Source organism: Delphinapterus leucas, chromosome 11 (assembly GCF_059928025.1).
Source record: "Delphinapterus leucas isolate spDelLeu-1000000601 "Yukka" chromosome 11, BTC_Dleu_Yukka2, whole genome shotgun sequence".
Classification (NCBI taxonomy): Eukaryota; Metazoa; Chordata; class Mammalia; order Artiodactyla; family Monodontidae; genus Delphinapterus; species Delphinapterus leucas.
This window is the reverse complement of record NC_143139.1, coordinates 42221385-42248276: the sequence shown is the minus strand read 5'-3', so window position 1 is coordinate 42248276 and position 26892 is coordinate 42221385. Positions and strand designations below refer to the sequence as shown.

General features: G+C 51.8%; 3 protein-coding genes across 14 annotated transcripts in view; 2 read left to right on the top strand and 1 right to left on the bottom strand.

Moving 5' to 3' along the window:
* Positions 1–54: 54 nt before the first annotated feature.
* On the top strand, positions 55–16727 carry ITGB7 (integrin subunit beta 7). Of its 2 annotated transcripts, none has more exons than XM_022572063.3 (15): positions 55–2033; positions 6454–6657; positions 8946–9147; positions 9237–9407; positions 10347–10588; positions 11159–11317; positions 11614–11709; positions 11854–11943; positions 12983–13135; positions 13429–13622; positions 13975–14198; positions 14447–14666; positions 14799–15007; positions 15309–15469; positions 15748–16727. In XM_022572063.3, exons 2-15 carry the CDS (start codon positions 6457–6459, stop codon positions 15826–15828), a joined length of 2403 nt encoding a protein of 800 aa, XP_022427771.1. In that variant the 5' UTR covers positions 55–2033; positions 6454–6456; the 3' UTR covers positions 15829–16727. The 2 variants fall into 2 exon arrangements, with proteins under 2 accessions (XP_022427771.1, XP_022427770.1); XM_022572062.3 differs by lacking the exon at positions 55–2033 and adding an exon at positions 2078–2352.
* Positions 7500–25988, bottom strand: ZNF740 (zinc finger protein 740). Of its 9 annotated transcripts, XM_089920776.1 has the most exons (9): positions 25708–25984; positions 24536–24852; positions 23568–23629; positions 22424–22573; positions 21972–22061; positions 21257–21380; positions 20833–20951; positions 19081–19140; positions 7500–18805 (listed from the first exon to the last, which is right to left on the bottom strand). In XM_089920776.1, exons 3-8 carry the CDS (start codon positions 23607–23609, stop codon positions 19120–19122), a joined length of 546 nt encoding a protein of 181 aa, XP_089776902.1. In that variant the 5' UTR covers positions 23610–23629; positions 24536–24852; positions 25708–25984; the 3' UTR covers positions 7500–18805; positions 19081–19119. The 9 variants fall into 9 exon arrangements, with proteins under 9 accessions (XP_089776902.1, XP_089776901.1, XP_089776899.1 ...); XM_089920775.1 differs by having other exon boundaries at positions 7500–19140; XM_089920773.1 differs by having other exon boundaries at positions 7500–19842; positions 25708–25976.
* CSAD (cysteine sulfinic acid decarboxylase) overlaps positions 25383–26892 on the top strand; it is a 37463-nt gene continuing 35953 nt past the window's right edge. For all 3 annotated transcript variants that reach the window (XM_089920764.1, XM_089920765.1, XM_022572065.3), the window contains exon 1: positions 25383–25813. The gene's annotated coding sequence lies outside the window, so the exon portion shown is untranslated. The remainder of the gene's footprint in view (positions 25814–26892) is intronic.

The following is a 26892-nucleotide window of genomic DNA, read 5'->3' as shown; positions in this document are numbered from 1 at the left end:
GGAACTAAAGAAATAGGATGAAATGTATCTGGTTGGGTGTGGTGGGAAGGTGGCGGAAAGGGAGTCCACAGGGCCCTGTCCTGAGTGTCTGGGCCTCCGTGATCACCAGGTGTTGGAGCTTTGATTGGACTCTGTGAACCTCTAGTAAGGTCCTGGGCCTCAGAGGTCTTTAGGCTATCCCCACCCCAAGTTCTGTATACATGCACATCTGCCCTTCTCTGGGGAGGAGGTTGATGCAGTTTCAATTGGTTGTCATGAGGGTCCCTGGCCCCAGAAGAAAAGGACCACGGTGTACATCTAAGTTACAGTGTTTCTGCTTTATGCCAGCCCCTCACCCCATAAGCCGCCTACACTGTGACCCCACTATCACCTTCTGAGTCACTCCTTCTGCCCCCACCCTTCTCCCTGTGACCCTGCTTGCCCTCCACGACCCCACTGTTACCTTCTGTCCTAATACCTCTCCCTGCCCCTGCATGCCTTAACCTCTGCAACACCCCAACCTCAGCCCCATTGACTTTGGCCTCTGCCACTGCGCCCCTGGACTCTTCCCCTGCCCCCTGTGACTCCCCATTAACACCCCCCCACACCCACCTTCTTCCCTGGGACAGTGCCTTGCCTACCTGCGCCTGGCTGTCTTCACCGATGACCCGACCGGTGCATGTGGGAGAGAGAGGTTGAGGATGTGGGAGTGGTGGAGGAGAGGAGAGGGGGGAAAGCAGAAGAAGAAAGTGAAAGAAACTCTAGAGGAAACCACAGGGCCTGTGGGGAAGGAGGGGTCATTGCCATGGCAACCCCGGTTGTGGGGGAAGGGCAAGAGGTCTGAGCCAGTGGCTGGAGCCCACCCAGAGGAGGACGCCCTTCTCCCTAGTTGCTTGTCCTACGACCCATCTGATGTTCACTGAACACCTGCTAGGAGACGGACCCTGCGGCCTCCGTCAGTCCCTTGCCGGTGGAGGAGACAGACCTGTGAACAGACGTCACATCCAGTTCCTTCTCAAAACTCCCTGTGGTCAAGTGTGGGCCTCAGCCTCTTTTCCCTGCAGCCTCGTCCTTGCCTGGCTCCAGCTGCCATGCCCGTGCTCAGCTTTGCGCAGTTCGCCTCCTCCACCCACGTCCCGGGTCCCGGCACCATTTGGCTCCTTGGCCCCCCAACTTCATTCTCTGAGCCTGGCCCTGTGCCTGTCTCTCCAACTTCCCAGCTGCCTGGTCCTTGAATTTTTCAAAGCCTCCCACCCCCATTACTTCTCATCCACCGATTCTCTCTCTTATCGAGCCCTTAGTAAGTGCCATGTTCTCCTCTAAGCAACTGATACGAATAATCTCACTTAATTCTCACAATAATGCTATGAGTTCCACTTGACAGATGAGAAAACAGCCACAGGAAGGGTAAGTAATTTACCTAGGGTCCCACTACCAGTAAGTGATAGAGCTAGGATTTGAACTTGGGCAGTTTGGCTCCAGAGCCCGTGTAGTTAAGCACACACTGTAAGACAGTGGGCACCAGGTTTTCAGAATGAACAATAGTCACTAATTTCCCCCTCCGACAGTACTTATTGCCTCCATATTTCTTCCTTCCTGTCATGTTCCTATATGAGAAAATAGAACATCAATCTGGGAGGCAGGCAGACCTGGATTTAAATCCAGACCATCTAGTTGCTAACTATGTGACCTCGGGCAAAATACTTTGTACTTCTAAGCCTCTATATCTGTAAAATTAGGGCGCTGGAGGGAGGTTAACACCTATGTCATGAGGTTGCTGCTGTGAGAATGAATTGTAACATTATGATACATCCAGTACATAATGGGTGCTCAACAGATGAGCATCCTTGCTTCCTTCGTCCAGATCCCTGTATCAACTCCCTTGGCCCAATTTCACCCTTATCTGCTCCACCTTCTCCTAGGTCAGTCACCCCCACCAGCCCCAAGTCTCCCCCACCCTGGGGCGTGTCACTTCCTCCTCTGCAGCCTCCCAGATCAGTACACAAAGGCTGCTGCTACCACCGGAGGGAGGAAGGGCTGCTCCGCACGCACCTGTGAGTACCAGGGCAGCAGCTCTCCTGCCTCCTCTCCTACCCGCCCAGGCCCCACCTGGTCCTAACCTCCTGGGAAGAGGGCTCTGACCTGAAGACACCCAGGGTTCAGCTGAGTCTTGAGAAAGGCTCTGAAGACCTCTCTGCATTCCCAAGATCTCCTGTTCCTGTTTCCTCCTCCAGTCTCACAAGCCCTCCCTCCCCCCACCCATCCCTCTTGTGTTGGTTTCCCAAGAGTGGGACTGGAGAGAGAAAAAGGAGGTAGGGGATGCATGAGTGCTATCATTTGGCTTGCCAGCTATGTGTTACGGATTATGACGAGGTAAGGTTCTCCCAGTATTACTCCCCAGCTGCCATCCCTGCTGCCTGATGCCTTGTGCTCGGCTCGGGCCTCCTCCCTGTTGGTACCTTGGCCACAGATCCCACACTCCTGGAAGACTGTGGCTCAGCGGCTCAGTTCTGTCCCCTCCTTGTGACTCTGAGTAGGCAGCAGAGGGTCCCTCCTGACTTGGGAGATCTGGATGGGTTGGGGAGGTGCTCTCTTTCTCAGCTGCTCAGGGGGCAGTGGGGTACGTATTGGAGTCAGAATTAAGTCCAAGAGAATGGATAACCCCAGAGGGAGAGAAGCGAAGATACAGGAAGGCCAGAAGGAAAGAGAAAGGGGATCAGATAGAGCCCATTGGGGCTGGTGGGGAGAAGGCACAACTTTCCATGAAGATGGTGCCCGGGTTGGAGGGGAGGAAAGCAGCAAACAAAGCGGGAGGCCTGGCCTGTGTCAGTCCCTGCTCTGCTGTAGTTCGCTGGGGGACCTTGGGCAACTCACTCACCACTCTGGGATTCAGGTTTCCATCTGCAAAAAGAGGGGGTTGAAATAGAAGATTCTGCCATTCTACGGTTAGGATCAGAGTGGGAAAGGAAGTAAAACAAAGAACTGTGAAGAAGTGGAGAAGAGAAAAGTAGCTGCAAGATGGCATCAGATCTCTGACTAGGAAGGGGAGACAGAGAAAGGGAGAGACAGATTAAGAGAAGCAGGTGGCAGGTCACATATCCTGAGGAGGGGAGAAGGGGGTTGGGGAGGGGAGTCCAAGGGCCCCCTTTAGGGGAGATGAGTGACTCCTTTGAACTCTCTGGGACTTTCTTATCCTGGGGGACAGTGTGGCCCGGAGCCCCACCTGTGAGAGATGAGTCAAAACTGGGCTCCGTGCTGCAGCATCCCCAGCCTCGCCGACCACAGGCGTGCAGAGCCAACAAGGCTGAGGTTACGCTGAGGCTGAGCCCTGGGCTAGCCTCTCACAGGAGGGTGGAGGCTCTGTTAAATATATATCTACTACGCCTGAGGTCACAGGTGGTGGGGAGCAAGACGGGGGAGGTCAGCAACTTGGCACCACACCCCTTCGCCACAGCCCCGTGCAGATCATCTGGTACCAAGTCTGGGCCCAGGCTGAGAAGGATGCAGATGCTTCCCGACAAGGAGTTAGCTGGCCTTTCAAATGCACTGTTGATGGGGACGTGAACGGGCACAGCCCTTCAGGAGCTCATGTCAGTTATGTTGGCACTACTCACCAGCATTACAAATGATACCTATTTATTAACCCTACAAATCCTCCTCCAGGGGTTTATCCTACAACATGCACATGTGAAATGATAAATCCATGAATTTTCACTGCAGCGTTGTTTATAATAGTGAATAATTAGAAACAACATAAACTCCCATTACAAGAGACTAAATACAACATGACATATCCATGCGATGGAAATCTATATAGCTGTAAAAATGAACAAGGGAGTTCTTTATTTTCTTGGGTTGCAGGAACTCCAAGAAAACTAGTCCAACCAAGTAAGATGCAAAACTGGGTATAAAGTATTCTAGCATTTGTTGAATTCTATTGTTTGATTCTATCATTTGAAGAGTATATATGTGTTCATGTTAGTCTGTATATACACTAAAAGTCTCTAGAAAGATTATAGGCAACAAAAGATAATAATAAATGATGGTTATTTATTTGAAGTTAAGTGTGGAAACTGGGGTGGATGGGGGATAGGGGTGGGAGATTTCTATCATCTTAACTTTTTGGTTTTTTAAATTGTGGTAAAATACACATCAAATTTATAATTTTAACCATTTTAAGTGTACAATTCAGGGGCATTAAGTACATTCACAGTGTTGTGCAACCGTGACCGCTCTCTAGTTCCAGAACTTTTTCTTCACTCCAAAAGGAAACTGCCCATTAAGCAGTCACTCCCCATCCGCCCCTCCTCCCCAACCCCTGGCAACCACTAGGCTACTTTCTGTCTCTATGGAGTTGTCTAGGCGGGCTATTTCATATCAATGGAGTTGTACAATATGTGGTTGTTCATGACTGGCTTTGTTCATTTAACATAATGTTTTCAAGGTTCATCAACGTTGTAGCATGTATCAGTCCTTCATTCCTTTTCATGGCCAAATAATATTTCATTGTGTGGATATACCACATTTTATTCATCCATTCATCAGGTGATGGGCATTTGGGTTGTTTCTACCTTTTAGCTACTGTGAATGGTACTGCGATGAACAGTATTGCACAAGTTTGTGTTTGTTTAAACACCCGTTTTCAGTTCTTTTAGGGATATCCTTAGGGGTGGAGTTGTCAAGTGCTAGGGTGATTCTGTGTTTTAACTTCTTGAAGAATCACCAAACTGTCTTCCACAGTTGCTGTACCGTTTTACATTCCCACCAATAATGTATGAAGGCTCCATTTTCTCCACGTCCTCAACACTTATTTTCTATTTTTTTTATTACAGCCTTTCTAGTGGGTGTGAAGTGGTATCTCGTGGTTTTGATTTGCATTCCCCTGATGACTAATCGTTTTAAGCGTCTTTTTATCTGTTGTTAGTCACTTATCTATCTTCTTTAAAGAAACATCGAAGTCCTTTGCACATTTTAAAACTGGGTTGTTTTTCTCTTTGTTGTTGTTAGAGTTAATATATTCTGGACACTTAACAGATATGTGATTTGAAAATATTTTCTCCCATCCTGTGGCCTGTCTTATCACTCTCTTGATAGCGTCCTTTAATGCATAAAAGTTTTAAATTTTGATGAAGTCCAATTTATCTATTTTTTCCTTCGTTGCTTGTGCTTTTGATGTCATAGCTAAGAATCCATTGTCAAGTCCAAAATCATGATGATTTATCCCTATATTTTTTTCTAAGAGTTTCATAGTTTTAAGAACTTATACTTAGGTCTTTGGTTCATTTTCAGTTAATTTTTGTATAAGTTGTGAGGTAGGAGTCCAACTTCATTCTCTTACATGTGGATATCCAGTCAACCCAGTACCATTTGTTGAAGACTATTCTTTCTGTATTGAATGGTTTGGCATCTTTGTTGAAAATCAACTGACCATAAGGGATGGATTTATTTCTGAACTCTCAATTCTATTCCATTGATCTATTTGCCTATCCTTATGCCAACACCACACTGTCTTGATTATTGCGGCTTTGTAGTAAGTTCTGAAAGTGAGAAGTGTGAGTCCTCCAACTTTGTTCTTTTTCAAGATTGTTTTGGCTATTCATGCAATTTCATGTGAATTTTAGGATCAGCTTTTCCATTTCTATAAAAACGGCCATTGGGATTTAACTTTTTGATTTTTGAAGCATGGTAATAAATTGCCTATTCAAATTTTTAATCTAGATCCCCTTTGTGCAATGTACAGGAAAGAGAAATTTTTATCAAACCTGGCCTTCCTTCCTCCATTATCCCAGACCTTTAGACAGTTCTTCTTATGGTCTAATCTATTCCTCTTGCTACCATGTCAGTTAATCACAGCTGACTTTCCCTGCCTCTTGCACATACTCCCTCATCTGCTCCAGCTTCATTTCCTCTCATTCCTAATCCCTGACTTTTCCCCCTTATTTAGAGCCCCTGACCCTCTTCCTTTAGAATCCAAGATTATGAAAGCTAGAAGGGCTGTCAGATTATTTTTTCAACTCCCTTACTTTACGGTTGTGGAAACTAAGGCTCAGAGAGAAAATCTGACTTGACACCAGCCAGTGAGTGACTGAGGCAGGACCAGACCTGGTCTGTTTCCTGTTTGGTTCTCTTTCCACTATGGCTTGGAATCTTGGTGAACAGACCTGCGTGCAGACCTTAGTGCCTCCAGGTCCACTCTCCAGACTCTTAGTTAGGCTATTTTGCCCACTCTGGCCTCATGAAGTCTGCACGCAGGAGGTCTGGGTCTTTTCCAAGGCTCGTACCCCAGCCTGGGATCTGCCCCTTCCTGCCATTTTGAAGAAACTGCTGAATCCACAGAGGGAAGTGAAACTATGGGGACAGATAAAGAGTTGGGGTAGAGTTTTGAGAGGGACAACCACAGGCTAAGTCTAGAGGGCTGAGAGCTTGGGGGCCCTCGCTGAGGACCCACATGTCCCCCTTTGTATCCTATTACAGACCATGGTGGCTTTGTCAATGGTCCTTGTTTTCCTGCTGGCCCTGAGCAGAGGTGAAAGTGAACTGGACATCAAGATCTCATCTCCACAGGAGACCACCGAATGGGGGGATCCTGGGCTGTCCCTACCAGGGTCCTGCCAGCCAGCTCCCTCCTGTCAAAAGTGCATCCTCTCACACCCGAGCTGTGCATGGTGCAAGCAACTGGTAAAGATGGGCCTGTGGCCTTTGAACCAAGTGTATGTGTGTGTGCAGCCTGGATATACGAGTGTGATTGTGTGGGTACATATATGACTTTCTGGGTGCACTCTGTAGTTCTGTGTGTGACTGAGTTTGTGCACATAGGACTCCTGTCTGTGATCGTGTGTGTGTGTGTGTGTGTGTGTGTGCATACACATGCACTCAAGGTTCCTGCGCATGTATGTTTATGTCTGTATCTATGTATTTGTGTATATGTGGAGAAGACTTGTGACCATAAATTTGGAGGAAGCAATGTTCCTGCTGGAACTCAAGCTTGTGTATATAGAGAGGGATCTTTTGTGGGTGTACATGTGAGAACATGTATTTGTCAGCTTGGGCTGTCATAGCAAAATACCACAGACTAGGGGGCTTAAGCAACAGAAATTTATTTCTCACAGTTCTGGAGGATGTGAAATCCAAGATCAAGGTGGTAGCTGATTCAGTTCCTGGTGATAACTCTCTGGCTTGCAGATGGGCTGCGGACAAGCTCTCTGGTGTCTCTTCTTATAGGGATCTAATCCCATCGTGAGGGTTCTACCCTCATGACCTCATCTAACCCTAATTTCTTCTCAAAGGCCCCATCTCCGAATATCATGTTGGGGGTCAGTCCACTGCAGAAAGTATGTGACTGGGTCTCTGGATCTGTGTTGGGGGTGGGGCATGTTCCTAGGTATGTAGCAGCCTGTGACTGGGAGGGTAGAAAGGAAGGAGCTGGAAGCCTGTGGGCTTTGGGGGAAAGGCTTGAGCTACCTAAGTGACAAGAAGGATGCTGGGGAGAGGGTGTCTCCCTGGCTGGTCAAACAAGACTGTTCTTTTTTTTTTTTTTTTAATTTTTTGGGAATTTTTAATTACTTAATTTATTTTTGGCCATGCAATGCATGTGGGATCTTAGCTCCCCGACCAGGAATCAAACCAGTGCCACCCCGCTCCATTGGAAGCAGGGAGTCTTGACCACCAGGGAAGTCCCAGGCTGTTCTTTTTTTTTCGGTACGCGGGCCTCTCACTGTTGTGGCCTCTCGCACAGGCTCCGGACGCGCAGGCTCAGCGGCCATGGCTCATGGGCCCAGTCGCTCCGCGGCATGTGGGATCTTCCTGGACCGGGGCACGAACCCGTGTCCCCTGCATCGGCAGGCCAGGCGGACTCTCAACCACTGTGCCACCAAGGAAGCCCCAGGCTGTTCTTTTGTTTATGCCTTAAAGAGACAGGGCTCATGTTGTAGCAGAGCATGAGGGGCGCCTGAATTGGAGGGTGGGGAAGAACTGTCTCTCTCACAGGAAGATGGAGAGTTAGATGAGATAAGAAATGAGGGCACAGTCACTAGGAGGCAGAGCCACAAAACTGAGTGGGTCCAGGGGAAAGGCACATAGTGAATCTGGGAGGCCGGGAAGGGGAAGACTCAGAGTCAGTGGGAGGCAGAGGCCAGAGGTGCCAGGCAGGGACTCTTGGGACAGCTGGGTATATGTCTGTCTCCTCCAATCCCCCGACCAGAGGCTGGCACCCGGGTCAGCTGAGAAGCCACCCTAACCATTTCCTTCCCCTGTGGCTTCCCAGCCAGTGCCAGGGGTACCAGACACATTGAGGAGAAGCGGGGGGTTCTCTCCTGTCCCTATACTTCCCCTTCCCAGGGACTGTGGGTCTTAGTCTGACCCCCTTCCCATTTTGGCCTGAGCATTCAGGAGAGGTTGGACTAGGAGGTCAGGCTCCTCCTTTTTTAATGGCAGTGAGGTCCCTGAGATCTCAACAGGAAGTCTGTGGCACTGGGGGAGTGGAGAGGTAGGGTGTCTGGGGAAAGGGGGCATCCAGATAAGTGTAGGAGAAGGGGCGGTGCTGTAGGAAGTGGGGTCTGACAAGGAAGAAAGGATGGCGTTCAAGGGTAGCCGTGGGGGCTTCCCTGGTGGCGCAGTGGTTGAGAGTCTGCCTGCCGATGCAGGGGACATGGGTTCGTGCCCCGGTCCAGGAAGATCCCACATGCCGCGGAGCGGCTGGTCCCGTGAGCCATGGACGCTGAGCCTGTGCGTCCGGAGCCTGTTGCTCCGCAACGGGAGAGGCCACAACAGTGAGAGGCCCGCGTACCGCAAAAAAAAAAAAAAAAAAGGGTAGCTGTGGAAGAAAGGAAGGGGAGGGAATCGGGGGGCCCACGGAGTTGCCTGACAGGGGAGGGCTTGGAAGTGGCCGGGATGCCAGGGTGGTTCTGGGAGCAGGGCTGAGGGGTCCAGGGGACTAGGGTCCCGACGCGCTTCCCCTTGCGGCGCAGAACTTCACGGCGTCCGGGGAGGCGGAGGTGCGGCGCTGTGCCCTTCGAGAGGAGCTGCTGGCCCGGGGCTGCCCCCCGGAGGAGCTGGAGGAGCCCCGCGGCCGGCAGGAGGTGCTGCAGGACAAGCCGCTCAGCCAGGGCACCCGCGGCGAGGGGGCCACCCAGCTGGCACCACAGCGGGTCCGGGTCACGCTGCGGCCAGGTGAGTTAGGGGGTGGTGGGCCGCCGGCCCCGGGGCTGGGCTGGGATTCCAGCGCGCCCCACCGACCTCCCCACTACCTCCACCCCCAGGAGAGCCCCAGCAGCTCCGGGTCCGCTTCCTTCGAGCCGAGGGATACCCTGTGGACCTGTACTACCTTATGGACCTGAGCTACTCCATGAAGGACGACCTGGAGCGCGTGCGCCAGCTTGGGCACGCGCTGCTGGTGAGGTTGCAGGAAGTCACCCACTCCGTGCGCATTGGTGAGCCCAGCGGAGCCCTGCCCCGCACCTGCCGGCCCTCTGCCTCTAACCAACAGCCACCCTAGCTTCTGCCAATGTCTAGGGCACACAAGGCCCCCACCTGCTCTCTCCCGTTTTTTTGTTTTTGTTTTTTTCAAGAAAGTAAGGCAAGGGTTTACTTAAGTGAAAGTATGCTCTCAAGGGAAGAGCAGGGAGACTCAGGTGAGTAGCTGCCCTGAGTTTTTTTTGCCAGCCGGTTATGTGGGGCATAGAAATGAAGGGGCAGAATATTCACTGTGCCCTCTCCCGGTTTTTAATGGACCTGGCCAGGCCACGTGTTCCTGACATCTCTCCCCAAAGACATCTATCTTCTAGGTCAGAGCTAGAGGGGGTTTGAGAGACTGTCCAATAGGACCCCTCATTTTACTGGAAGGGTAACTGAGGCCTTCAGTTTGGAGAGACTGTGTCCAGACAGCTCCCAGGGTCAGACAGTGCCCTAGACGCACCCACCTGGACACTGCCCTGATGCCACTTCTCAGGCCCGTGTCTCCTGGACAAGGTCTAAATGCCATTATCCCCACTGTACGTTCTGCATTCTGCACTCATCCCTCTCCTGTTCAAGATCCCCTCCACCACCTTACTCTGCTGCTGCACCGCACACCCGTCCACTCTTCCCCAGCTTTAGCCAAGCCCCTGCCTGCCCACTGCTGTGCCCTCATCTCTATCCTCCACTCCCCTGAACATGTGCTCTCACCCCTTTGCCCCTGCTGGGTCCTGGGTCCTGGGTCCCGGCCCTCTAGGAGCACCCTCTCCCATCACCTCCGCTATGACTGTCCCCCCCGCCCCCCACTTCCCAGGGACTCCCCTCCTGAGTCCTCAGCAGTACCCCCCCACCCCGCGCCCTGCATCCTGCTGCTGTCCAGTGATTTCTGGCACTGTCTTCATGACTCCTCCTCCCAGGCTTTGGTTCCTTCGTGGACAAAATGGTGCTGCCCTTCGTGAGCACAGTGCCCTCCAAGCTTCGCCACCCCTGCCCCACCCGACTGGAGCGCTGCCAGCCGCCCTTCAGCTTTCACCATGTGCTACCCCTCACCCGGGACGCTAAGGCCTTCGAACGGGAGGTGGGACGCCAGAGCGTGTCCGGCAACCTGGACTCGCCTGAAGGTGGCTTTGATGCCATTCTGCAGGCTGCCCTCTGCCAGGTGAGGGGGCGGGGAAGGGCCCTGAGTCTGAAGGGCTGCTTGGGGCCAAGATGGCCACCTATGGTTATGCAGTTCACAATTCTAGGGGGTGGTCTTTGTATTATAGTCTCTGTAGTTTGCATATCTATTTTGACAATTTGCTGGTGGACTGGAGTAAAATGTCTTGAGGAAGAGGCATGTTTTCCTTTTTTTTTTTTTTGATGTGGACCGTTTTTAAAGTCTTTTTTGAATTTGTTACAATATTGCTTCTGTGGGTTTTTTGGCCACGAGGCATGTGGGATCTTAGCTCCCCAACCAGGGATGGAACCTGCACCCCCCTGCATTGGAAGGCAAAGTCTTAACCACTGGAGCGCCAGGGAAGTCCCGAGGCATGTTTTTCTAATTCACAAGACGGCCTCCACTAGCAGCAACCCTGTTTGAGGGGCTGGGGAGAAGCAGGGAGCTGGAGACAGGGGGCTGGACAAACTGACCAGAACAAGGCTGGCCAAATCCTTGCTCCTAGAGCAGGCGGGGGTGGCTCAAGGGCCATCCATGCCCAAGTGCACAGCCTACCCCCCAACCCCACTCCAGGAGCAGATTGGCTGGAGAAATGTGTCCCGGCTACTGGTGTTCACTTCAGATGACACATTCCACACAGCTGGGGATGGCAAGTTAGGTGGCATCTTCATGCCCAGCGACGGGCACTGCCACTTGGACAGCAATGGCCTCTACAGTCGCAGCCCAGAGTTTGTGAGTTGCCACCCTCACCTGCCCCGCTCCAGCAGAGCCACACCTCCTCTCCTCCCAGGAACCCACCCTCCAGCCTCACTGTCCTTACGGGTGATGACCACCCTGCCATCTTCCCCAGAAGTTCCTCCTCTCCATGTCCCCCCACTGCTCAGACAAACCCAAGTCACTCCACTCCCTGGCCCTTCCCTCCTTCTTGCCAAGCCTCCAGGGCTCTTCTAGCTGGTGGAACCCTGGATTTCCTTACGTGTTGTGAGGGGGACTTGGGGTGCTCACCTTGTCCTGACTCCCTGCTCCAGGACTACCCCTCCGTGGGTCAGGTAGCCCAGGCCCTCTCTGCGGCAAACATCCAGCCCATCTTTGCTGTCACCGGTGCCACACTGCCTGTCTACCAGGTGAGAGTTGTCTGAATGCCAAACCCTCCCACTCCCAGCCTTTCTCACTTCCCTCACAGGCAGGCCCATTCTCCTTCCAGACCCCCAGAAGCTTATTTCCCTAGAGCTGTGACCCACCACTTCCCTCAACTCCTCACGTTGCAGGAGCTGAGTAAGCTGATTCCCAAGTCCGTAGTGGGGGAGCTGAGTGAGGACTCCAGCAATGTGGTACAGCTCATCATGGATGCTTATAATGTGAGGGGCCAGTGTGGGGGGAGGGGGAGGGTGGGCACTGGGGAAAGATGGAAAGGGACCCTCAGGTGGGGTGGCAGAACTAAAAGGGGATGGTCACTTTTTGTGTAACACTCCACAGCTCCTACCTACAGTTTGCATGTGGCTGTCATTAATAGCTCCTTCACTCAGTCAGTCTTGCATTCATAAATCTTAAGTGCCTGATTTGTGCAGAGCATGGAGCCCTGCTCTGGGCAAGGAAGGGAATTAACATTGATTGAGCTTTTATTTCATGCCAAGCACTGTCCCGAGTACACACACTGTTTGCTGTCTTATTTATCCCACTAAAACCCCTGCTTGGAAACTAGTGTTCCAATTTTATCGATGGGGATACAGACATAGGGAGGCTAAGTGACTTGCCCAAGGTCACAGAGATAACAGATGGAACGGCTGGCACTTGTCCCCCAGTCAGTCTGTACATAAAGAATGTGACATCTGGAGGCTGCCTTCACTAAGCTTATAAATAATTCGGAGATATTCCTCACAGGAACCATAGAATTTTACAGGTAGAAGGAACCATAAAAATTGGTTTCTTGGGTTTAGGTCTTATCTCTGCAACTAGACTGTAGCCTTCTTGATAAGGGGGACCGTGTTCTAAACCTATGGCCAGAAAATTTGAGACAATATCAAATTTCCCAGGACAAACTCAATTGAAAGAATCTGCCCTTTAGACTTTGTATGCACACGGGTTATGTGTCCTGATCTGGGGTTTGAAAAACATAGCCACTGCATGTCTACAGTGCTGGCCAGCCCCTGACCCCCAGCAGGCCTTCGCTGCAGCTGCACTGAAATGCTGCTTTAGAAGCCTCTGGATTCTGTGTTCTCGCTCAAGGTTATCACAGGTCCTTCCTGCAGAAACTCCTCCTGACTGGGCAGAATGGAAGGAGTGCCCAGGTGGGCTGAGGGCAGGCTTCTGGCAGGATTTGGAACAGCTGGAGAGGGCATGAGGTGGGGTTGGAGTCCTGCCTTCACATGGTTATTCTCTCTCTCTCCCTTTCCACAGAGCCTATCATCCACTGTGACCCTTGAACATGAACGCTCTCTACTCCCTCCTGGGGTCCACATCTCTTACGATTCTCAGTGTGGGGGTCCTGAGAAGAAACAGGATGAGGCTGGTGACAGGGGCCAATGCAACCACGTCGGAATCAACCAGACAGTGAGAAGGAAGGGCGTGGGGGTGGGATTGGGAAATTGAGCAGGCAGGGAGACGCGGAGGACAGGCCCAGGAAGCAAAGCAAAAAGCATGGGGTAGCCTTCCCCCCATCCTTTCTGAGGAGCTTTAACGAGCAGCCTGCTCAAGAGTGTTTCTAGGAGATGGGTGTTAGCACGACCCTATCCCTTCATTTACTAGGAAGTAGGGCTCTGGATGACCAGTGTGTTTGGTGTGTGCCCGTGCACATACAGGAGTGCACGTGATCTTAGTTTGATTTCCGCCTGCCCCGTCCTCAGGTGAATTTTTTGGTTACTCTCCAAGCTACCCACTGCCTCCCAGAGCCCCATCTGCTGAGGTTCCGAGCCCGCGGCTTCTCAGAGGAGCTGACTGTGGAGTTGCATACACTGTGTGACTGTAACTGCAGTGACACCCAGCTCCAGGCTCCTCACTGCAGTGACGGCAAGGGGCACCTACAGTGCGGGGTGTGCAGGTGAGGGCCTCCTGCTTCCCTTCACCTATATGGCTCCCCTGTATTCCTCCTCCCTTGCCTTCCCTCCTCCCACTGGCGTCTCTAGACATCTTTTTCTTAGACATCCCAAGACTCCACCCTGATTTTCACCTCCTGAAGCTTCTCAGAAATGCCAAACCCTCCCCTCCACCAGAACCACCTCCCCGACCCCCTCTATACTCCTTGGTGCTCCATTATATTCTGGCCTCCTGTCAGCCGCTGGTGGCTCTCCAACTATCTTGAGATCTTGGGTTTAGAGGATTCTGGGAAAGGCAGGTCAAGGCATGGTCAAAATCTATGACTCCCCTTTCCCTCCCCTGCCTTCCCCTCCCAGCTGTGTCCCTGGCCACCTGGGTCGACTCTGTGAGTGCTCTGAGGCTGAGCTGTCTTCCTGGGATCTGGAATCTGGGTGCCGAGCCCCCAATGGCACAGGGCCCCTGTGCAGTGGGAGGGGACGGTGCCAGTGTGGACGCTGCACCTGCAGTGGACAGAGCTCTGGACGTCTGTGCGAATGTGATGATGCCAGCTGTGAGCGACATGAGGGAATCCTCTGTGGAGGTACCTGGAGACTTTGGGGAGAAGGACGGGGTCAGAGTGGCTTCCCCAAGGGTGTTTAGGCTCTGGGAACTTCTCTGCACTAAGGGGAGGAATCAAAGATTCTGGTGTAGGGGTTGGAGGGTATCCGGCACACTTGAGAGGGAACTGGATGCACAGGAACAGGTCAGCTCTAGGCAGCCTGTGGCGGCACGTGATGTCCAATGCCTGTGGGGAGTACGACTGTCACCCTGCGCGTGGCTCTGCCTCAGGCTTTGGCCGCTGCCAATGTGGAGTGTGTCACTGTCACGCCAATCGCACGGGCAGAGCATGCGAATGCAGCGGGGACACAGACAACTGTGTCAGTCACGATGGAGGGCTGTGCAGTGGGCATGGATACTGCAACTGCAACCGCTGCCAGTGCTCGGACGGCTATTACGGTGCCCTATGTGGTCAGTGCTCAGGCTGCAAGACGCCATGCGAGAGACACAGGTGAGCCCTCAGCCTTGCGCCTTGGGAACAGGGGCACAGGGCTCGTTGAGCCCCTCCCGCCCACCTGCTCTTTCTGCATGTGGTCTGGGTGACATCTGTCCAGCTGGTAACTTACTGGCACCCGCTGGACAGGGACTGCGCGGAGTGTGGCGCCTTGGGGACTGGTCCTCTGGCCGTGAATTGCAGCCTGGCGTGTGCCCATGCCAACGTGACTCTGGCTTTGGCCCCTACCCTGGATGATGGCTGGTGCAAAGAGAGGACCCACGACAACCAGCTCTTCTTCTTCCTGGCAGAGGATGAAGCCGGAGGCAGGGTCACGCTGAGAGTGAGGCCCCCGCAGAGTAAGTGGGCAGGGGTGCTGTGGGCATGCCAGATGGGGCCCTGGAGGTTCAACGGGTAGGGCCTCAGAGCTCTGGAGGTAAAGACAATGGGGTTGAAGCAGAGCTAATGAATCCAGGCAGAAGTGCAGGTGCTGGACCAAACGGACAAGGCTAAGGCCCTGAGCACTGGGATAACCTTGGACCCTGTGGAGGTTCCCTTTGTTTTCAATGACAGGCAGGTCTGGGGAGGCTGGATGAGGCTGGACACGCTGTGGGTAACTGGTGATCAATTCCTAGGCCGTCTCTTGTTTCTTTCCCATAGAGGGGTCAGACCACACCCAAATCATCGTGCTGGGCTGTGTGGGGGGCATCGTGGTCGTGGGACTGGGACTGGTCCTGGCTTATCGGCTCTCAGTGGAAATCTACGACCGCCGAGAATACAGCCGTTTTGAAAAGGAGCAGCAGCAGCTCCAGTGGAAGCAGGTGAGGCTGCCCGCTACCCCACTGGGTGGGGTTTTCCTTGCTTCCCCTGGTTAGGTGGGCTTTGCTTTCTGCCTCACCGTCGCACCCTCCACCCTGACTCGTTCTACTTAGCCGCCCCGCTGCTAGCCTAGCCCCCCTCTGTGGGCTTACTCTGGTTCCTCTGCTAATTCCCATCAGCTCCTGGGGTCCTCCTGCCCAAGTTCTAGGCTGGCCTCTTAGGACTAGATAAAATCGGAGTCCTGGGACTTTTCCTCATCACTTCCAACTTCTTTCCCCAGGACAACAATCCTCTCTACAAGAGCGCCATCACGACTACTGTCAACCCCTGCTTTCAAGAGGCAGAAGGCGCCCCTCTCTGAAGTGGGGAGGGACACTCACTGCAGGGCTCTTCTCTGGCATGGAGGGAATTGGGGCATGGGGTCTCGCAGTCAGCAGTTTGGTAGGGGGCTAATCCACTGCTGAGTGGTCACCCATACTTCATTCTTAGAGCGACACCCGAGAGGGGACTACCTTCTGTGGCAACCTTGCTTCCCTACCTCAGAAGTGGGGGCTACCCCCCATGTATACAATAAAGAGTCTTACCTCAGAGCACACGCGTCAGTTTGCTTTACCCCAAGGCCAGAGCAGGCTGTAGAGCCTGGGCCTCAGGAAAGCTCTTGTGCATTCCTCCTCCTGCCACCTGAGGGCAAGGAGAGGTTCTCAAACTTAAAGGGCAGAACAGACTGCACGATATGGGTTGCCTGGGGAGAAGCAGCAGTGGGCTGGGGTGGGCTACTGAATCCTCAAGTAATGCTGACGTAGGAGGCCTAGAGACCATGCTTGGAGGACCACTGCCTTTGCTGGTGTCTGGCCTCATTCTGTCCTGCTGTGCATGTTTTTTTTTTCCTTATTCTGAACTGATATCCTGTATTTATTCTACTTGTTGCTCTCTGCAAAGGGGAGCTTACAGGGTGCTGGAAGTCGTGGGGTGGTTGGTTACACTTGGTGGAAAAAAAGAAAACTACTTCGGCCCCAGTGAAAAAGCTTCTCCCAAGGATATTCTTCCCAAAGAGGAGATAGTATGTACAAAAGCCCCATTTTCTTTTTATTTAAATATCCTAAATATATCACGAAGGAACATACACTGCACTTTAATGGTAAAAAGATACAAGTTTATAACATTTTATAAAAACTACCATTTAAAAGTGATCTTGTTCATTTGATATTCCCCTCCCCCAATAGCAAAATAAGTATATTAAAAAAAAAAAAAAAAAAAAAAGAGGATGGAGAGGAAAGGTAGGGTAGGAGGGATTAAGATAAAAGCCCCAGGGCCACATAGAGGCAAAGAACATCTGGGGAGAGGGTTAAAAGTTGTGGCGGACTCCACACCTCATTTAACCCTCCAATGTCAAGCCTTGGGGGCACAATCAGTAGCTAAGTGATGACAAGAGGCTATTGGGGGGGGTGGACGGAAAAGACTTGGGGTGCTGGGAAGGGCAGGGCTGGTGGGACCTGGTACAGGAGCCCACCTAGGAACTGGCGCTACTCTTTCCCAGGTCCCTGAATCCCATGTCCTGGTCTCTGAGAGCCGGCCCTACCTCCCTCTCCCTTCACTCCAAACACACCTGAGGCGGCTTTCCAGTGCTAGACCCCACCCAGCAGTGGGGTGGAACATTGGGCCCAGGAGCCTTTGCAGCGGTCTTGGTCTGTGATTTCCCTGGGGTGTAAGTGGGACTCCTGGGCTCCCTGGGCGCTAAATTGCTCCTTTGGACTCTCAGCTCCTCTCTCCTCACACATCCATGGCCCCAGAACAACAGCACCTGGACAACTGAGCTAACCACCTGCTCCTGTGTTTCCCCTCACCCAGTCCTCGGCAGGGGTGGTTCTGGTATGGCTCTTTGCACATTCGCTTACAAGTTCCCTCTCTCCCGCCCACCCAGGCAGGAAGCCAAGGTCTGCAAAGGGCCAGGGAACATCTGGACCTAAACACACATTCGCACACTCAGGGGCACAGATCACTCGTGTGATTCTCTCCACACATACCCCAACTCACCCCAACCATAAACAGATTAGCCGCAGGTGACAGGAAGCAAAGCCTCCCACTTTCAAAAGCGCGTTTGGAAGGACAGAATTTTCTAAATGTATCCTAGACAAATCCCAGCCCCCGGCAGAGCCCTCTAACAGGGAGGGGGCTGGCTCACATGCAGAAAGATGCCCTACTTGCAGGGACCAAGGGCAGGTCCAAGGGCTCGCGGTCTAGTTTCTGGACCACATTAAATGGGAGTGCCAGCACAGAACTAGAAGAGCCCAGGTAGCAAACACATTCCCCAGCGTCTCCCCCACAGGATCTCAGATGCTGTCAGGGAAGATCTAAAGGGTGCCACGCCTCCTTTCTTTTTCCCTGAAATCCTCACACCTCAGAGACCCCCACCCCGCCATTTCCTCCAGAATAGGTAACAGCCAGGAGTCTGCTGCTGCTACTGCCTACATTCTTCTGGGAAATGAAATCACTTCCTGGAGGCTGCCATCTCAGATCCCCACTGACAGCTTGGTCAGGTTCACCAAGTCAAGTCTCCATGATTCTTCCATAATTACTCACCCCTCCTCCCCACAGGTCAGGGCAGGCCACAACCTGGGAGTCAACCAAACCCCAGAACCTCCCATAAGGATCCTTTCCTTAGCAGGAAGAGGGTTTTTATTTCACTTTAGAAAATTCATATTCACAAGCCCTGGTTTGGGTTAGAAACATCCTAACCACCAGTCTGTTGAATCAATCTTAAAAAACCCCTCCAGAACAAAGCCCTCCAGTCCCCTAAGTTGAGTTCTTCAGCTTCTCTTGGGACCTCAAGCACCCTTCAGATTTGTTGGGGTGGGGGAGGTTGTCAGGAGAGGCTGCTTTACGCTCATCCTCCCATGAGCTGAGGGCTAGAGAAGGGTTTGGCTCAATAATATGCCATCTCCAAGCATACAAAAACACTCACACACACACCCACACACCCACACCCCGCACCCCCGATCGCTTTTTGGGGGGTGGACAGGGTGGTGGGGTCGGAGCAGAGAGGAGCAAAGAGTACAGTTAAGAGTAAAACCTACGTTAGGTTTCCTCCTCAGTTTTTCCTCCGCAGCATCCCCACTCCCCACAGTTCTTGGTTGGGTAGGGGCGGCCATCAAGAAGGAAGCCAAGACCTTGTTCTTTGGGACTGAAGGCCAGACCCCTATCTCCTCTACCTGAATACAGTGATAGGACTTGGGCAGGGAGAAGAGCTCACACTGCTCAACAGTCATGTCAGGGGACACCAAATTCCTTTTGTTTCTTCAACAGCTGTTACCCAACTTGGGGCTAGTCTTGGGTTGCTCCTAAGAGGGCAAAAGGAGAGAGATCCCACTTTGACATCCATGACTTCCTGCTCAACATCTGTCTGGCTTAGGAGTCAGTATCAGCGAGGTAGCCAAAAACTATCTCCAAGACCAACTGCCCAAAGAGAGAAAGGAAAGGGGCTTCACGGGCCACTCTCACCCAAGTTTCCTCCAGAAGGCACTTGAGCTGACCCCATTAGGTACCAGTGTGGCATGGGCCATTACAACAGCCATGGCCACAACTCTTGCTCTTCCCCGAAGGAAATGAGAGGTACCTGTCCACTCTTCTTGGATCCAGCCCTTGTCTGCTCCTGTCACTGTTCTTCCTTTTGTCCCTACAGTGTATAAGGAGACCAAAGTAAGCTCAGCTGCCATCCCTGATCCTATTCTCCTTCAAACAGGAGATGAGGTACAGGGCTGTGGAACATTGAGGATCAACTGCAACTAAAAACTCAATTTTGGGGGAGGGCTGGACCAGCCACAGTCCCTACTTTGACCAGGTCTCTATACCTCCATATTACCTGTTTCCACAGTGCACCTGTCGAAATTGTTTTTGGATAAACAAAAACAAGAACAGAACAAACAAATCCCTCTCCCCGATCTTTTCCACTTCAGCTGCCAGCTGGAGTCCAAGGTTGTGGGAGCCACACTTCAGTCTTGGTCCTGTACCTTTAGTCCCCACCTAAGACCTCAGACAAGGGTTCAGGGACTAGCTTCCCTACCCAGGAATGCTGAAGGAACTTCCCCGAGATACTCATAGTCTCAGATTATTTACAGAGCTGAAGCTCTGGGACCTGCTGTCCCCGATGCACTCTTCTGGTCTCCTGGGTCCACTCCTCCAGGAGGGGGACAGGTACAGACGGGGTGGTGGTGGGACCATCAGACCAGAGGGGTGCGCTCTTCGGTAGAATCTTCTGATCACTCCCACCACCCGGGGCCCCTTGCGCCTATAGAGAAAACTGCCCGTCGGAAGTCTTGGACTGGCACCCTTGGCACATCCGTTTGTGTCTGAGTAATCGATCTGTCCGAGAAAAACACTGAGAAGAAAGGGAGGGTTAAGTGCCTGAGAGGAGAAACTCAGTTACTATTGGCTAGAGCTGCCTTTCCCACACGGGAGAGGCACACATCCCATTCTACACCCCCTTGGCACATACACAGACGGCATGAGTGCACAGTGGTTAAGAACGCAAGCTCTGAAGTCTCAATTCTGGCCTAGTGCTTAGTAGCCGTGTGACCTTGGGCAAGTTATCTAACAGCCCTGAATCTGTACACTCATCTGTAAAATGGGCTAAAGGTACCTACTCACAGAGTGGCTGCTTCATTTATCACATATTTATTGAGTATCTATCTCAAGGCAGGTACAGTTCTTGGGGCTGAGGACAGAGTGGAGAACCAGAGGGACAACGTCTCTGCCTCCTGGAGCTTTCATTCTAGTGTTCTGCAGATTCAACCTAAGAGCACGGAGCAAAGCCTGAGACCCAGCAAAGCATCCAGGAAGTGTTAGTTGTTATCGTTTCTCATCTCTTGTTCTTGTCTTATTTTGGTCCTGGCTCTTACATTCTCTACAGATCAGATATTGACCTCCCAGGGCAGAGATTTTATCTCTTCCTCCAAAGTGCACCTGCTCTGAAGTTCGATTCAGTTCGTCTCTTGTCCCGGATCTGCTGTGTCCTTGGGAAACTCAACCTCTCTAAATCTCAATTTCCCCATGGGTGAAATCAGGACAACACAGCTTCCTCACGGAGTTAATGTGAAGGTTAAACAAAGTAATGTCAAATATGCTCTCACAGTGCCTAGCACAGAGTAAGTACCCAAGAAATGCTATTATTATTATTGCAATTATTCTAATGGCCCCTACCCATGATCAGCTGCATAAGGCCAGAGACACATACATCACCCTGAGGTACTAACTCTAACATGGCCAGGAATGCTAGGTGGCCCCTTGTCAGGCAGGGAATGGCGGCAAGCCCTGGTTCTTAGGGAAGAAAGTCTGTGTGTGGGTGTGAATGGATGACACGTGAGCTTACCTGATGACACCGTTCACACTGGTAAGGCTTTTCCCCACTGTGTACACGCTTGTGACGCTCCAGGTGGTATTTCTGGATGAAGCGCATATCACATATGTCACACTCAAATGGCTTCTCACCTGGCCCAGGTGGAGAGAGAGAAGCGAACATCAGGAGGTATACATGGCAGGGACCTCATTCCAGGTATTTTCCCAGAAATCTTTAACTTTTAGTAATGTGCAGACACCTAATGGGGAAGGGTCCCCAAAGCTGCTGGTCTCAGTGACACTAGATACATACAATGTCTCTGCCTCATTCACTTACTTTCTTTCTCTATTAGTATTTCTAATACTTACTCCTTAAAATAAACCCAACAAGAGCTACACGCAAATATAATACAAACTATGGACTATTCTCCCCCTTTGAATGTGAGCAAGAGACTTACCAGTATGAATAAGGATGTGCCTCTTGAGGTGGTAACTGCTCCTAAAGGCTCCAAAGCAGTGTTCACAAACAAAATTTTTGGGAATCTTTACTTGAAAAGAACCATTTTGTTCCACTACCACCACCTGGGGGCAAGAGTCAGGTATGTCATGAGGCTATCCCTCTGCCCCCTTCTTGCCCCCATTCTGCTCTGGGTCTATTTCCAACTGCTGGACAAAGTAACCTCTCTGATGCTGTCATCTCCCATATTTCTTAGAGTTAAAAGACCTTCTAAGGAAGGAGGTAGGGTGGGCAAGCTATCTGCCTCGTCACACCCAACACTCTGAATTGACCTGAGGGGGAGTCGGCCTGCCCCTCTGCCACAGAATTTCATGCTCCCCTGACCCTCCTTCCCTTACCAAGGATGTTTCAGAGAGGGCAGAGATCAATTACCAAAGTGGTCTCTGGATGGAATCGGGGTGACACACTCACTGGCTATGAGGGAGCAAAACATCTAGGGAGAGCTCCGGGTTGAGCCAGAGAGGTAAGAAACAGGAGGACTGCCCTATTCCCAAACTGGACCAGTTTGGGGGTTACCCCATTACCTGCCTTTTTTCTTTTTTTTTTTGGCCGTGCTGCATGGCTTGTGGGATCTTAGTCTCTGAGCAGGGACCGCCCTCGGCAGTGAGAGCGCCCAGTCCTAACCGCCGGACCGCTGGGAACTCCCCATTACCTGCCTTTTTAACAGTCTTTTTTGAATGAGAGGCCTCAGCCAAGCTGTCATCGTCTTTGCGGCTCCGGGACTTATCGCTGTCTTTTCGGTGGCTCTTTGAATACAAATCAAATCTAAATTTATAGTCCATCTCAGAACACAAGACAGGAGGCCAAAAAGCTGCTTTGAGACAACTTATAAATGAGAGTAAATCACCTGCCCCAAAGGTTTAGAGAAAGTACGCATTCATTTCCTCTCCAAGTACCCTGGTTTTAAGGAGCTGTTGTACAGAAAAGACCTTCCTTTTCTGTACCCTTTTCTGTATCCTCTAAAATACCCACATTCATTCATTCCCCAGCTGGATCCCCTTTCCCACTTCCCTAAATAGAAGCACTAAGGAATCAAAGCTGGGCATCTTCTGGCAGAGAGCTCGGGCCACCCGACCCCCAGGTGCCGCAATGGACTCAAGTGCTGTACCTGACTCGAGCACCTCAGCATATCAGGGCTACCTGCCCGCTCTCCATTCTCGGCCTGCTTGCTGGCAATCTGGCTCAGCATCATCTTCTTGCTGGCTGCAGTGGGAACCAAACTCACACCTGCTAGGCCTTCACAAGCCAGGAGACTTGCCTAAGTTGAAAGGAGATGAGGTGTCAGGTCACCTGGCAGGGCAGGGCAAAAACAGACTGCCAACTTCTAAAGAACTACCTTTCACACCCAGCTACTAACATGCTGCTTCTCTCTAGGGAGCGTCCCTCCTCACCACAAAACCCTGCTTCCTTCAAGAGTCCTCCCTAACTCACCTCACCAGGAACTACTCACTTTGTCATCTGTCAGCATTTAGATACAGACCAAGTGAATAATCAATGTCATTGACACTTCTGTCATTGACACTTCTGTCATTAGCACTGTGCTGGGTAAAGCATGTGTCTATGTATTACTCTGAAGTATTTCTAAGCCTTGTGTGTGGGCATGAGGGTCTCTCCTGTTGACCCACTGACACGGGAGATTTCTAGGGGAACTTCCTTCTTCCTCCCTTGATGACACTCAGCTTCACAGAGCCCACTTAAGATTGGCAGACCTCACTGGTGCCAAATGTGCATTCTATCGGGTCCTACAAACATGTTTATCAGTAAAGTTAGATTAATTTCTCCCTTTAGATTTTAAATTCCCTAGATGTTGCCAATTACAACAGATATAAAAATTAAAACACTTGGAAGGATTTTGGAGTTGAATATACAATTTCTCTCCTCCACCCCGGCCCACCATTTATATGTGTGCATATCCATATTTTTTCACATTCCCTGCTATACATACAGTTTAAAAATGACTTAAGCAAGAGTGAACACGATGCTGTGAAATGGGCTGCAAACAAAGGAAGAAGAAACTGAAGGGCTCCTACTCTGCATGGAAAGCAGGAAGCTATGCATGCAGCTGGAAGAAAGCCAATTATACTGTAATCGGGCTGCCATCCTGGTGAGGCTGGTACGGGAGGGTCCCTGGAAGGAAGCTGGGAGCAGCTCTGGGGTTGCCTGCATATAGCTTTTCTACCCAGATAACTACAATAACCTATCAAATCATCCCGTCTCTCCAATCCATCCTGTATCCCCGCAATGACAATTACCTTCCAAATACACTGATGTGACGTCACTCTGCTGCTTAGCATTCTTCAGAGAGTTCCCATTCCTTACAGAATAAAGACTAATTCCTCAGCAAGGCATAAAAGGCCCTTCAGTCACTCTGCTTGTTTCCCCAGGAAACAACTCCCTTTCCCTAACGTTCCCATCTATCACTATCTACCATATTCCTCTTACCATGCCCCACTTAAACCCTTTCCTCCTTAACTAGCAAACTACCTGCCGTACTCCTAACATCACCACATCCTTCCATGTCTCTAAGCCTCTGCCCATGCAGTTCTCCTTGTCTGAATACCCTGTTCTGCTTGTTTATCTAGCAAAATCCTATGCATCCTTCCAGCTTCAACTTTTTTCATCCAAGCAGAAGGATCATTCCTCTCCTTCAGTGTACATACCTCTATTATTGCACATTCCTTCAATCAACAGATTCACTATGTCTCTACTACTAGCCAGCCACTAGGCAAGGTGTTGTGAATATAAAGATAAACAATAGAGTCTCTTCATCTCCCCCCGCCCCAACCCAACTAGCCTGGAAGCTTGTTGGGGACAGGGACAATTTTATTCATCTTTGTATTCCCAGCACAATGCCTTGCATGTAACAGGAGCTCACTAAATTCCCGTTGAAAAAAACAAATGAAGCATTCACCAGACTGTTCACTCCCTCGTGCCCCTCAGCAGTTAATGTACCAAGTGTAAACTGAGTACATGTTGCTTTGCAAATGTCCCATCAGGGCCTGTGATGCAGTATAGCCTACCTCCTTCATTTGACTGGAAGCTCCCTGAAGGCAGGGGCTGTGGCCTGTCTCCTTTCCTTCCTCTAGATCTCCCCCTGGTGCTTAATACAGAGCTTGGCTCACTGGGTTGGTCAATATGTTGACTAAGGCAGCATTCAAGAGTGAAATTGCAAACACGCCTCCCAGTGATCTTGAAGGAGGAGGACTCGAGAGCTTTTTACCTGAGCCATGCTGATTTCTCACTTAATGCAACCCAAAAGTTCACGAGTTTCTCGATCCACCTTTTCTTAAGACACTGTTGTTTGAAGAACTGTCACCAAATCACTGTAACAACTCCTTCGTGTCCCTTCAGTCCTGCTGCCATACTGAACTGCCTTTGTCTTCAAACAGAACTTAGTGTCCTCCAAAAGGAAGATAGATGTTCCAAGAATCCCTGGTCTCTGCCTGGTTCCTGCTTACTATCTGAAGAAAAAGAGTCTTCCAGTCTTGGTTTTCCAGCTGAATTCTCTAGATGAAGTTCACGATCTGTTTCAGAAACCTGAAACCAGAAAGGGAGATGGGGCTGTTAGGTGCAACATCCTCAGGCCATACAACCTGCAGTGAGGTGAACTCTTTTTTTGCCAGGCGCGCTCTGTGCAACTCCAAAAGAAGACATCAGTCAAGCAGAGTTTTCTTTCTAGGTCATGAGTTGAAACTGGTCTCCGGGCGGCCAACAGGAGCAAAAGTAACTGGGGCCTCTGGTGGAGGAACTGCAGCAGGCCAACTGCTTGGCTTTGCCATCTTAGAACTGGAAGAAGGGGGCGGAGGTCGTCTGGGGCTTTTGTGTACAGTGGGCCGGCCCGCGAAGCTCGCACTCTATTAAGGCGACCAGAAGTGTGGTAGAGAAAAGCTCAGGGGCTATCGCTGGGCGCTTGAGCAGCAGGCAGAAATCGAACCGGCAGTACGCGCCCGCGCCAGCCCACACGTGCGCATTCTCCGAGTCAGCCCGAAGGTACGTAAACTCGCTGCGGAGGTGGAAGGCAGGGAGGCGAAGCCCAGCTCTGTGCATTCCCTCCCATCTTCCCTCCCTCGCGCCAGCCAGCCAGCCAGCCAGCCAGCCAGCCAGCCAGCCAGCCGCTGCGCCCGCCGCACGCACCCGGAGAGAGCCGAGGAGCGCGCAAGGTGCGTGCTCGCGCCCGCGTCCCTTCAGAGCAAGCCCCCTCAGCCCAGCCGGTGACGCGGCCGGACGGTGATGTGCGCGCGGCCCCTACCCCTCCCCGGGAGCGCCCTCCCTTCGCCACGCGCCCCTCCTCCCATCCCCTCCCCCTTCTCGCGGGGCGCCCCACGGCCTGCGAACTGCTGAAGCGCTGCCGTCTGCCCAGACGACGCTGCGCTCCCTGGGGCGTGCTCCTACCTGCCAGGCGCGGCCTCCTGCTGTCTCCCCCGCCGCGCGGCCCCTCCTCCAGGCCGCAGCACGCCGTGCCAACCCCGTGGCCACCGCTGCCCCCGCCGGAACCGAGGCAAGTTTACAAACACCAACCCGGGACCCGTTTCCCCGGAAGCACTTCCCCTTCCCCCCTCGTCCTCTCCCCCCTGAGCAGCATTATCCACTTCCGGGCTCGCGACCCTGGACGGGCGGGGGCAGACAGAAAGGGGGTGAGGCTGAGGGCTCACCGAGGGAGTGCAGCTGGCGAGTGGGCGGTGCCGGCGCGCGGAAGGACGGGAAGAGGGAGGATCGGAGGTACGGCGCTTGCGCCGTTGTAGGGGCGCGCCCCGGCGGCCATCTTGATTCAGGGAAGGAACGAGGGCCCTGAAATGTTGGTACGCTGAGTGTTAGTTGAGCGGTTTTGCTAGGTGAGCTGGTTAGGACTCCTTGAAGAACCGCCATCACTCTCCCTTCCTCCCAGATGTTCTCCCTGTCGCTTCTGAGCCTGGAGCCCCAAATAAAGCCAGAATACTTCGTAGCAGGCTTTTTCATGTAATTCGGTCGAGGTCATCTTTACCCGACCTTTCCATCAGGCCCAGATCTGCAGATTCTGAGGGCCGCCGCGTCAGCTGGGAGGGGAGTTAACTTTTTTTGCACGCTCCTGCCGAGTACACTCGGCTCCAATCTGAGAACGGATGCCCTGGCATGGTCTGCGCACCCCGAAGCCTCTGATTTCCCTATATCGCTTCCGCCTTTATTCCAGACCGTCCACAATCTAACATTGGCCTCCTCGCCTGGAAAAAGCCATAGGACTCCCCTCACTAGGAGAATGTAATCTCTTTGGAGACTTAGCGATGCAGGGTGCCCGTGGGACCGGCTACATTAGGAAAACTTGAGCCTTTCTTTAAATTCTATTCCCAACTTTAGGGAGGGGTTCTGCTAAAGATGGGCTATGCATTTAGTGCACTTGATGGAAGGAAATGTCGATTCTATTTAGGTGTGTCAGATTGTGAGTTTAGGAGAATTAACGGAGATGCCAAAAGAAAAAAAATATTTATGAAAGAAGAATTGCCAGCTACCTTTTGTACACAGATTTAATTTCCCTGAGCGCTCCATTTTTTGAGTAATTGACAGCAAATCCTTGTGCTCTTAGGATCATCATAGAACAGATAA